This window comes from Alexandromys fortis, unplaced genomic scaffold, assembly GCF_014885135.2.
Source record: "Alexandromys fortis isolate MF-2015 unplaced genomic scaffold, M_Fortis_MF-2015_v1.1 scaffold_182, whole genome shotgun sequence".
In the NCBI taxonomy this organism is placed as follows: Eukaryota; Metazoa; Chordata; class Mammalia; order Rodentia; family Cricetidae; genus Alexandromys; species Alexandromys fortis.
Genome location: NW_026068068.1, coordinates 3309021 through 3322251, shown reverse-complemented (window position 1 = coordinate 3322251; position 13231 = coordinate 3309021). Strand labels below are relative to the sequence as shown.

The 13231-nt window shown below is 37.2% G+C and overlaps 1 protein-coding gene across 1 annotated transcript in view; it reads left to right on the top strand.

The window, feature by feature from the left end:
* Itgb8 (integrin subunit beta 8) overlaps nt 1–13231 on the top strand; it is a 62808-nt gene that overhangs the window by 37750 nt on the left and 11827 nt on the right. Inside the window, exons 7-9 of the mRNA XM_050120828.1 lie at nt 5248–5337; nt 8936–9070; nt 11262–11664. Of these exons, the coding sequence (XP_049976785.1) occupies nt 5248–5337; nt 8936–9070; nt 11262–11664 (628 nt within the window). The remainder of the gene's footprint in view (nt 1–5247; nt 5338–8935; nt 9071–11261; nt 11665–13231) is intronic.

Here is a 13231-nt window from a genome sequence, read left to right as displayed (position 1 = left end):
CTTGTCTATTTCCACTTCCCATGGGGGATTCGATGTATGTTTCTCTTAGGGTTGTCCTTGTTACCTAGCTTCTCTGGGGTTGTGGACTATAGGCTTGTTACCCTTTGCTTTACATCTAATATTCACTTATGAGTGAGTACACACCATGTTCTCCTTTCTGGGTCTGGGTGACCTCACTCAGTGTTTTTCTCTAGTTCCATCCATTTACATGTAAATGTCAAGATGTCGTTGTTGTTTTTTTTTTTTTTTACCACTGAGTAGTCCTCTAGTGAGTATATATTCCACAATTTCTTTATCCATTCTTCCATTGAAGGGCATCTAGGTTGTTTCCAGGTTCTGGCTCTTACGAATAATGCTGCTCTGAACATAGTTGAGCAAATGTCTTTGTGGAATGATTGAGGATCGTTTGGGTATATGCCCAAGGGTGGTATTGCTGGGTTTGAGGTAGGTTGATTCCCAATTTTCTGAAAAACCACCATAACTGATTTCCAAGTGGCTATACAAGTTTACACTCCCACCAGCAATGGAGGAGCGTTCTCCTTACTCCACATCTTCTCCAGCATAAGATATCCTAGGTGGTTTTGATCTTAGCCATTGTGACTGGTATAGAATGGTATCCTAGAGTCATTTTGATTTGCATTTCCCTGATGGCTAAGGATGTTGTACATTTCCTTAAGTGTCTTTTTTGTCAAGAATTTGAGATTCTTGTGCTGAGAATTCTCTGTTTAGATCTGTACCCCATTTTTGATTGGATTATTTATATTTTGATGTTTAGTTTCTTGAGCTCATTACATATTTTGGAGATCAGTCATCTGTCTGATGTGGGGTTAGTGAAGATCTTTTCCCATTCTGTAGGCTGCTGCTTTGTTTTGTTTACTGTGTCTTTTGCTTTATAGAAGCCTCTCAGTTTCAAGAGGTCCCATTTATTTATTATTGCTCTCAGTGTCTGTGCTACTGGGGTTATCTTCAGGAAGTGGTCTCCTGTGCCTATGCACTGAAGGCTAATTCCCACTGTTTTTTCTATGAGGTTAAGTGTGGCTGGATTTATATTGAGGTCTTTGATCCATTTGGACTTGAGATTTGTGCATGCAGAGAGATATGGATCTATTTTCATTTTTCTATATGCTGACATCCAATTATGCCAGGATCAGTTTTTGAAGATACTTTCTTTTTTTCATTGTATAATTTTAGTTTCTTTGTCAAAAATTAGGTGTTTGTAGGTGTGTGGATTAATATCCGGGTCTTCTATTTGATTCCATTGGTCTGCCTGTCTGTTCTTATGTCAATACCAAGCAGTTTTCATTACTGTAGCTCTATAAAGCTTGATGTAAGGGATAGTAATGCTTCCAGAAGTCCCTTTATTGTACAGGATTGTTTTGGCTACCCTGGATTTTCTGTTTTTCCATATGAAGTTGAATATTGTTATTTTGAGGTCTGTAAAGAATTGTGCTGGGATTTTGATGGGGATTGTATTGAATATGCAGATTGCATTTGGTAGGACTGCCATTTTATTATGTTGATACTACCTATCCAAGAGCATGGGAGATCTTTCCATTTTATGATCTTCTTCAGTTTCTTTCTTCAAAGACTTAAAGTTCTTGTCATATAGGTCTTGTGGTGCGGGAAGTCCTTCTGTATATATGTTGCTTTTGTCGGTTAATGAATAAAGTTGCTTTCAGCTAATGGCTTAGCAGAGTAAAGCCATGCATTACAGAGATGTAGAGAAAGAGTAGATGGAGTTGGGGAGACGCCATGTAGACATTGCTGAAGGAAACAGACACCTGGGAACTTTACCGGTAAACCACAAGCCTCATGGTAAAATATAAAATAATAGAAGCGGGTTAATTTAATGTACAAGAGCTAGCTAGCAATATGCTTACTTAAGCTATTGGCCAAGCTGTGTTTAAAATAATATAGTTTCTGTGCAATTATTTCATGTCTGGGCAGTCAGGAACAAGTGAATAGGCCCCGACTACAGTCTTTCACTCCTTTGGCTACTGTTACCCCAAGATATTTTATGTTATTTGATGTTATTGTTAATGGTGATGGTTCTCTAATTACTTTCTCAGTCAGTTTATCATATATATATATATATATGATATATGTATATAGGAGGGCCATTTATTTTTTTTAGTTGAATTTTTATCCTGACACATTACTGAAGGTGTTTATCTTCCCTGTAAAGGAGTTCCCTGATAGAATTTTTGGGGTCACTTATGTATAACATAATATCATCTGCAAATAGTCAAAGTTTGACTTTTCTTTTCTGATTTGTATCCCTTTGGTCTCCTTTTGTAGTCTTATTGCTGTAGCTTGAACTTTGAGTACTATGTGGAATAGATATGAAGAGAATGGACAGCCTTGTCTTTTTCCTGATTTTGGTGGAATCACTTTAAGCTTCTCTCCATTTATTTTGATGTTGAATGTCAGGTTGCTGTATCTTGCTTTTATTATGCTTAAATATGTTCCTTGTATCTATGATCTCTCCAAGACTTTTATCATAAAGGAGTATTGGATTTTGTCAAATGCTTTTTCAGAATCCAGTGAGATGATAATTTTTTTTTTAAAAAAAGTTTATTTATATGGTGAATTACATGGATAGATTTTCACATGTAGAACCATCCCTGCATCTCTAGGGTGAAGCTGTGGTTTCTTATTGTCTGCAACAATCTATCCAGGAACTTCTGAATTTCAGGGTTTCTATTGAGAAGTTGGGTATAATTCTATTAAGTCTGCCTTTATGTATTACTTGGACTTTTTCCTTTGTAGCTCTTAATATTCTTTATTTATTCTGCATGTTTAGTGTTTTGATTATTATATGGCCAATGGACTTTTTTTTGTTCCATCTATTTGGTGTTCTGTAAGCTTCATTCATAGGCATATCCTTCTTTAGCTTGGGAATGTTTCTTCTATGATTTTGTTGAATATATTTTCTGTGCCTTTGAGCTGGAGTTCTTCTCCTTCCTCTATTCATATTATTGTTAGGTTTGGTAATTCCATGGTGTCCCAGATTTCCTGGATGTTTTGTGTTAATAATTTGTTGGATTTAACATATTCTTTGACAAACAAATCTATTTCTTCTATTGTATCTTCAATGCCTGAGATTGTCTTATTCGTCTCTTGTATTCTATAGTTCCTATTTGTTTACCCAGATTTTCCATTTCCAGAATTCCCTCAGTTTGTGGTTTTTTTTTTATTGCCTTTATTTCATTTTTCAAGTCTTGAACTGTTTGTTTCACCTGTTTGATTGCTTTTTCTTGCATTTCTTTAAGAGATTCACTGACTTCTTCCAACTTTTTGTTTGTCTTTTCTTACATTTCTTTAAGGGAAATTTTAATTTCCTTTTTAGTATTCTCTATCATCTTCATAAAGTTATATTTAACTTCATTTTTTTCTTCTTTTCCTGGGTTAGGGTGATCAGGTTTGTTTGTTGTATTTGTTTGTTGGGTTCTGGTGTTACTGTGTTGCTTTTTAGGTTGTTGAATGAATTCTTGCATTGGTTCCTACCCATCTCTTCCTCCAACTGATGCAAGCAGTGTCTTTGCCTCTTTATCCAATCCTTGCAGTTAGTGTCTGTGTCTCAGGGAGTCACTGGGGTCTCCAGGGATGGGTGGTTATGCGGGTAGAGTGAAATTCTCTGATCAATGGCTGGAGAGCTGATCACTCACCTCTTGGCTAGCTCTGTGCAATTACAGACTGTGCATCAGAGTTCTTCTGAGATTTGTGGGTAATGGGTGGGTTTGGGGGTGAAGTGGAACTTGTAGCTTACAGGGTCCAATCAATGTGTGTCGGGGGTGGGGGGAGAGTTAGAGTAACCTACCTGACAGGCGTCATTTTCATAAACCATATTTATCTGGGTTAAATGGCACTGGTAACTGTCTCCTAGGCCCATTCTCTACCTGTCTACCTTACTGAAACCACAGGCATATCAAAGATATTCTCTAAAGCAGAATGTTCTGTTGAAATCATTTTTTGCTTTCAACAGCTAAGTCTCTCAGGACAAAGAAAACCATTTGACCTCATCTATCTCTCTATCTCCCTAAACTGTTTCCTGCCTTGTACTTGTCTCTTCAGCTATGCTTTTAACTGTGTGTGCACATACGTTCATCAGGCTGTGCCCTTGGTGGGTGTGTGGTTCTTGCTCTCTTCCCAACCCATAGAACCCATTCTCCCTCCTTGCTTAGCTCTCACTTATCCTTTGGACAATGCTTTAAAATCACTTTCTCAGGGAAATGGTCCATGCCAATATTCCTCAGATTGAAATGCTGGCTGGTGTCTTTCCTCACAGCACCCGGGCGCATCTCCATTGTGTCACGTGTATGGTGCCTTGTGAAATTGCTCCCTAAGGATTGAAACTGTCTCAGAGCAGTTTATTATAGTGTTCAGTGAGAGTTCTTTGCTGGGACATTAAAATTACTAAGTGATATATTTCCCCATGACTTGAGATTACAAAACCATTCTGTCTAAGCCTGGCTGGCACACATAACTTGGTGATGCTTATAAGTAAAAAAAAAAAAAAAAAAAAAAAAAAAAAAAGAAAAGAAAAGAAAAGAAAAAGAATAAAAAAAGTGAACTCTGATGCCTTCATAATCTGCTTTCCTCGTCATAACTCTGCACGGTAGACTGTGAAGCTGTTGCTCATTCTCATATCCTCTCAAGAGACACCCAGACTTTTATTCATCAGCTCCATGAAGCTCACCCCTTAACTATGACCTTCCATCTGGCCCAGCTTGTCCCAAAGTGTCATTTCACAGAAGAGTATTTATATTAAATATGTTCCTATGTCGCATGGGAACAGAGTTTAGGAACTAAAAGAGAACTGGGAATACCAATTATAAATATTACGGTATTTGCAAAATGCAGTTCTAGAGTAAATCATTTTCAGGTGTACATTTTGAATCTCTAAGTAGAGAAAGCAACCACAGAGCTTTATCAACTTATTTGCCCACAGAGCTCTGTTCATGTTAAAAATAGTTTAGGAAATGCTGAGCTAACTTTAATTGGGTTTGAGGTCATGTAATTCAGGACATATAGCAAATACTCACTTACACACAAGACCACACACACTGACATTTCTAAGTTCTTTGAATTGGCAACCCTCTTAGCTTGCTTGTGGTTTTTGTCATTTTTTTTTTCATTCACAAAATGACTTGCTTTTCAGAGAGCTACAAAATGTTTAATGTCTTGATTGTTCACTGTTCGCATGCTACTATCATATCATGTGCCTGTGACTCACATGTTTGACAGGACCTTCTGCCCCTTTTGCCTGGTGCCATTGCTGGAGAGATAGAATCCAAAGCTGCAAATCTCAACAATTTAGTAGTAGAAGCCTACAAGGTATGTACTGCCCATGAAGTTTTTTCCAAGTCAACTTTTACTACCATTTTTGTGACAAGGTACAAAGCAATACTGCTGCATCTTGCAAGGAGTGACAGAAAGAATGTCAGAGTGGGAATTTAGAGCCGGGGTTATCCCTAAATGGACCACAAACCAGCAATGGTGTCTGATGCTTGGAAGAGTCAGTTCTTTTCTCTGTGCCTCACTTGTCCAAGGACAGGTGAACCAAGATTGGTCCAGCCATCTAAGTTTCCTTCCAAATTGAAAATTCACAGCTTGTCACAAAAATTTGGATAGTTTCCTACATCATAAATTTAGCAACAAAATAAAACAAAAACCATGCTGTTGTTTAAAGAACAATATTTAGGAGTAAATGGACTCTCTAAGATACAGAGATCACTGAGAAGGCTCTGGAAGGGTCTCCATGATCAGTCATTGTAGTGTTCAGTCAATTATCATTTTCATTGAAACAGGCAAGAGTTCCTTTCACAGTTGTCCTTTTGGGTCATTAGCTGTGTGTTGTCATTAGTCCTGGGAAGAAGAGATGCATGAAGTTTTAAGGAAACATCTGGTCTCTCCAACTGGATAATTTCTCATTAGAAAGCTCTATAAAACTGCTACCAGTAACTTTTCTTTTCATGTCCATCACTTTCTATACATGACTTCACTTAATCCACACACCTGACCTATCAGGCAACAGTTTGTAGTCCCATTGTATATTTGTAGGAACAAAGAAGTAAGCAAATTAACCATAGTGCACACAGCCAATAAGCAGAGGTATCAGGATGAAATTCCAGGTGTTACTCCTTTTCTCAACTGCTTCCAGCTGTGTGATATGGTTTGTTTATCTTTCTTTGATTTTTTTAAACAGGGTATCAAAAACTATGGTTTATTCTTCCATGGATTTATGGGCCAGTTATAAAGTCTTACTTTTCCAGATTTTCTGCCTGCCTGCTTGCCTGCCACGGAGAATTAAAGTATCAAGAGAGCCACAGAGCTGTGAAAATTGCTCCGGCTGCTTTGCTAATTGTCTTCAGGCAGCAGCTGCTTGCAACTTGGGTTTAAAGCAGGGAGGCGGAGGCAGGAAGCAGACTCAGGGCAGAAAATAAAGAAACTGTTTAAACATATTCTTCTTTAAAGAAATAAATTTTGCTAGGTTCGTTTTTGCAGAGGATTTCTTTACTGTCTGAAAACTGCACAGAATGAAATGAACTTAGATATATTGAATTACATTTCTCACTAGCACATAAAAAATGTTAGATCTTGGAGCTGAAGAGACGACTTAGTGGTTAAGAACACTTGCTTCTCTTCCAAAGGATAAAGGTTCAGTTCCCAGCACCCACATGGTAGCTCACAACAGTTTCTAACTACAGTTCCAGGATATCCATCACTACCCCTTTCTGGCCTTCATCAGCACTGCACATGCTTACATACATGCAGGCAAAACATTCTTACATATTTCTCAAAATGTTAGACCCATGGAATTTTGTATTAAAAAAAGCAAAACATATCCATACATCATACCTAGGAATAGTTTGTTTTTAAGAAGTCATCCAAATGAAAAGGGAGTTTATGCAATCAGTCCTTTCAGTTACTACAGTGTATCTCCATTATATTATCCCAACATACATAAGCTGGTTTCTTTTCTGTTTCTTTGTTTGGTAAGCACAGTATAGCCTTGGGCTCCTGATCCTGCTGACTCAGCCTCCTCCTGAGTTCCCAAGGTTATAAGCACATACCACCACATCTAACTTTTTTAAACCTTTGTATCAGACTTAGGAAAAATGAGATAGGAAACTAGGAGTGAGACATTGTCTCAAGCAGTAAAAGCAGACAGCACTGTTTGACCTTCCATTCTTTGCCTTGTGCAGATGTGTGACTACCTTCTCCCGCTGTGCTTCTGGATAACCTTGCCGTGGAAGAATATTAGTGAACTTAACAAAAACTGACTCTGACTACTCTTTAAGAGTCTGTTATTTGAGCTGGGTGGCAGTGGCGCACGCCTTTAATCCCAGCACTCGGGAGGCAGAGGCAGGCGGATCTCTGTGAGCTTGAGGCCAGCCTGGTCTACAAGAGGACAGGAACCAAAAAGCTATAAAGAAACCCTGTCTCGAAAAATCAAAAAAAAAAAAAAAAAAGAGTCTATTAGTTTTAAGTGCGTAACAGATGAATATCATCTGTTAGAACATTGTTTTTAAAGCTAAAGAGAAACAATTCACAATTCATCAAAGTATTAGGAATCAGAAAATAAATAGTGTCTCTCCCAACACCTCTTAGCTATCACACAGCATTTTGTAGGCTTCTAAAAGATCTTTTACACAAGAATGATGAAGTTTAACATTTCACCAGAACCTTGATTTCCAAAGCACAAGGATGAAAAACATCGTAGAAATTTGTCTTCACATGATACTTCAAAGATATTTGAGATCTTACAGGAACAGAAAGCATGACCCGACAGCCAATACATATCTGCATTGCTTCACACCATTGAAAGCTTCTTCTGGTTTACCAGAATTCTCTGGATATGGAGATCTTGGCAAGAGAAAATTGTGCATGTTTGTGTGTATGTGTCTGAAGTAGTCTTGTCTACACAAATAATATTCATGAACTTGAGAAAAACAAACAAAGGATATGTTATCAAAATTCCATGATCAGAGATACTGTTGAAGAAGTAAAATTACTTCACTAAAGAATTAGAAGCCACTGGAAGCTTTTTCCTTCACATGCTACAACCCATTCTCCATACATAGCTGCATATTCATCAGGATTTTTGCGTCTACCAGGCTCAGATTTATGTGACCACATGCATGCACATCTAAATGATATATTTAAAGTAGCTGTATCCTTTGGAACTAAATGATTGTGATGGAAGAAATTAGTGTGTGCCCAATACATGACATCATGCAGTAGACGTTTTCTGACTGAGCCTATGAATGATGGTGTAAATACATCCATGGTTTTTTACCCCCTGAGAAGTCCTGCTTTAGAATTAAGGCTTGGAGAAAAGCATTATGGATCAAGGACATGGAGATTTGGTAAAACCCTAATCTTTTCTTCGAGAACCTCGTATGACAGTGTTTCACTAGGGACTCCTGTTCATAGCCACAGTTTAGATATGCCACCCCCACAAAACTATATGTTTCAACTTTATATTTATAAAACACTAGCTTTTCATGATAATTAAAAGTGCTTAAAATTCAAGTTTCTTTTTTGTCAAAATCATGTTTCCTGTTGTAAATTGTTAAAATTCACTTCTGAGAATGTTTCTTTAAATTTCATCATTAAATATCAGCAGTATGATTTTGAAAGATAACCATTTTAACATTTGATAAGAGAAATATTTCTAATGTAGTTAAAATGTGTAATCATAGACATGTGGAAAATCAAGCCATTTTAACAAGCTGATCATTCAGGATTTCCTACATGTTTTAAATATAATTGGGTTATTAAAAGGAACCATCATTTTATTCATTTTTTTCAGAGATATGCTTTGATTAGGTTAAATATTAAACCTAGAATGACATAATATGCATGAGTCTGTTTGTTGCTTATACTATTAACTACTGCTATATGTAATTAAAAACCAATGTTTCTGCAGAAACTCATTTCAGAAGTAAAAGTGCAAATGGAAAACCACGTACATGGTGTCTATTTTAACATCACTGCCATCTGTCCGGATGGGACCAGGAAGCCAGGTGCAATTGGATGTGGAAATGTGACAAGCAATGATGAAGTATGTGGTGTGTGTTTTTCTTGTTTAAGAAAAATTGTTTGGTGTGCTTTCTCACGAAAAAGATCAATCTACTCTTTAAAAAATGCTACTAACTATAAGAGTCTTGTTTGAACTTTAAAGTAGCCTTCTTGTCTCTTCTCAAAGTTTCTTCTTAATGTAAATGACTATTCTCTCAAATGTCCAAGTTAACATAAGTATGTATTGTGTTAAGTACTTATTAAATCTTAGTAGCAATACATTTTGTGGCACAATTGGTCTAATGAGGAAATCACATCCTTTCTAACAAGCAGTATCTGTAGTTATACTAGTGATAAAGTGTTTTTAATTTCAAATCTGCTCATTCTCAGAGGATGGGATTGAAAGTAGCCATAGGAAAGAATGGGACAGTTGATAAAAGCGAAGAATTCCAAAATCTTTCACTTTTTGATGGCCTCAAGAATAAGATAAAAGAAATTGGTTAAAAGCAGTCAAATCGGAAGGATGACACCATTTATCCAATAACGAGAAAGGGTGTGGGATGCCAAGGGAGAACGCCAGTGTCAGTGTTATCAAGAGGCAGGAGCAAATGAGAAGTGCACAGCAGAGCACAGCAGGCAGAGTGGACTCTCGGTGGGGTCCTGGGGTTGGGGTGTCAGCTCCCCAGCATCCTTTACTTCCGCTGCATCGGAATGACCTAGGTGAGAAAATTTCAGATTTTTCTTACTTCTCACTCTAAGGTTCTGTAATTTTATTACTTTAATTACATCCTGGTTGGGAAGGAGGACTTTTCAAAGTCCTAAAGATCTAAAATTAAGTCAAAAAGAGCACATTTTCCTCTTCAGTCAGAATAAATTTTTCCTCCTGGGAACATTATAAGCTGTGGGTAGTGTGACTGTGCCATAAGCCATGTATCTTTAATTAATTATTCCAAGCTTCTAATTCTGTAATTTCCTCTATATTTATCACTTAAAATACATCATATACTAGTTTGAATAATACACATTTGATTTCTGCTAGAGAAAAGCTTTTTGTAGCAATGTAACACTAAGTTAACTGCTGAAAACAAATCCAAGACTCTTGAATTTACAACAGTGATTTGTCTTCTTTCTTCTATGGCCTTCTTGCTTTGAATATATCCTCTTCAACTAAGTTGTAGAAACAGTTTGACTCCCAGGAGCAGTTTATTCTACTAGTCATAATTGCAGTGACCACATCATTTTACACATCTATGAATCCTTAAAATTCTTAGAGGTAGAGACAACCTGAGTACAAAGCAACACCAACCGCTGATTTTGATGTGATAAATCCAATGCAAATGCTTGCACAGAAAAGACTAAGTGTAGGCCTTTTATTTCCTGCTACATAATTTCCTATTGAAAAGCCCAGAATACTTTATTTTAATCTTGGAATTTAATTATTGCAATGAATGTCAGTTCAATACACATACACACATATACAGAAAGTTTATACACACAGTTATAGATATTAAATCAATCATGTTATGGAAAAATAAGGAATTAGAGAACAAGGAAGAAAACTGTCAGAAAAATAAACTGTAGTTCTAGGAGAAAAAAAAAACCTCTTAGTTCTTGCCAGTACATTGTTAGTTCTGGAATGGCTTCTGCAGGGTGACAACAAAGTGGTTCTGTATTAAGATCTTGAAATTGGAGAAAAAGTCCTAAGCCTCTTTCTCCTGAGTCACATCAGAGACAGTATTGCATTCTCCTACATGGACAACCTGTATACGCTAAAGATCAACTCTGGGCCTTTACTTTGGCCTCTAGAAAATAGAATATAAACAGATACTATTGTCCATAAGAATACCTCAGGGTTCTGAGCCAGAAGAGCAGAGACATGTTACTTTGATTCGCTGGCTCCTAATACCAAATGTTTACTAACCCCAAATTTTCAATTCAGAAAATAAACCATAGTTCCACAGTTCTCTGTGAAACCAGTTATCTAAGGGGCACAGACACTTGAGGACAAGCGGGCATATGGCGATTTACAGGCCATTTAGAAATCGTTGCTTCCGTTAATTCTAATTGATCAGTGAAGTAAAAATGGAATTAAAGGTTCGTTCTGCACCTACATGTGAAAGAAATTGAATGTGTGATTTGTAAATATTGTTTCTCTAAGATATTGTTGATTCAATTATTACTGAATATAGTGTTCTAAAGATGTGAATATATTTACTTTTTCCTTTGAAATTTAGGTTCTTTTCAATGTAACAGTTGTGATGACAATATGTGATGTCACGGGAGGAAAAAACTATGCAATTATTAAACCTATTGGTTTCAATGAAAGCACTACAGTCCACATACACAAAAGCTGCAACTGCCAGTGTGAGGACTGCAAAGCATGCGAAGGACGGTGTGCTGAAGCCGCCCTGGATCCCAAGTGTCCACAGTGTGATGACAGCAGATGTTACTTTGATGTAGACCAGCTTCCCTCTGAAACTTGCAAGTTGCAGGAGGATCAACCTGTCTGTAGTGGCCGAGGAGTCTGTGTCTGTGGGAAATGTTTATGTGACAAAACCAAGCTTGGAAGAGTGTATGGCAGATACTGTGAAAAGGACGACTTTTCCTGTCCATATCACCATGGAAACGTGTGTGCTGGTGAGTTGATACACACAGGCAGTTGGAATTAATTACAACTATATTGCCGTATACATGTGTGTATCTTTAAATCTGATGTGATGAAATGTTGTCACTCAACCCTAAATTAAAGTTCAAAACCTCATAGTCTATGAAATTAGGTCAAGGCAAGATCATATTTATATTTTTAGTCTGAGTACAGCAACTATTTTTTAAAATCAAAAGCTAAAATTAAATGCGAATTTCATGTATCCCTTGATCTTGGAAAGATTTACGCCAGCAAAGGAAGTTACGGGTGATGGCTGACACATTTCCTAGAAGAATGGGGGGTATTCTTCTCTAAAGGTCTGACTCATTCTGACAAGTAGTACCCTTCCTGCTTGCTCAGAGGGTTTTTATTTCTGTCAGGATGAGGGGAAGTAAGCTACAAAAATATAATTCCATTCACTGGAAAATCCTTAAAGCATCACTGTCTCTGATATTGTAAGTGCTCTGCCACTCCCACCTCGCCAGCTGATGTTTGGAGAGGCCCCACCACCAGAGTGAGAGTGTGCAAAGGACGCACTCTTCAGAAAGCGCTTGATTGCTCAGTAATCCAAGAGTTTCCTCTGGCCACACACAGACCAGTTTTGGCAGTGAAATATGATAAGATAAAAATATCAAGATTATTTTTTGACTAATTCAGTTCACTCCACCTACTGGTAAAAGTCCAGAAAAACCTATGCAGCATCTGAAAATTAAAATAAAATATATCTTAAAATAAACCACCTGTTATTTTAATTCCTTGATTGTTTTTCTGTGAAAAGGTAAGTTTACTTATCATAAAAATCCCTCTTTTGTATGTGCATATTAGTAAGGAAATATGTGTTAAATTATTGGAAAATAAAAATCAAAAACTATAAAATTTAATTATCTATTCTTGTATAGGCAGAAATCTTGTAAAGTACAGAAACACATTATTACAAGCAGTCTTTTTATTCTATCATATACACAAAATGCTTTGTACGCTAGACATTTCTTCAGCTGTGACTAGAACTGTGGATAGGAAGGAGGATAACTTCAGAATAAACCAGCAGTTGTCTATTATATTTTATAGAGAAAAGAAATATTTTACAACGACGAAGAGAATGACATTTCTAGCATCAGTCAACAGAACTGTCTCTCTAAGCAATTTCATATACAGTGAGAACCTGAGGTTCTGCTCTATAATCTCAAAAATCGATGTATTGACCCTGTCTATATGACTGTGACCACACACCTCACACACACAGAGGCAACTGAAAATCTGCTTTTAATTGCTTGTGTGCGCACAAGCTCCAAGGCTCACATGCATTTTCCCTACCACATTCCCTTGCGGATGAAAACTCATGTTCCCAGGTCAGCTATAGCAGGGAATCAGATAGAGTGGGTGTCCCTTTGCCCAGCCTTCATTTGTTTCACACTTAGCAAACTGAGCTGGTTCAGCAGGAGGCTTTAGAAACAATTAGCCTGTGAGGTATTCAGCAATAAGACAGGGAAAGAGAGAGGAGAAAAGAAGGCAGAGAATAGAGGGAAGAAAGAGAGGAAGGACAAGGAGACAAAAAGGGTA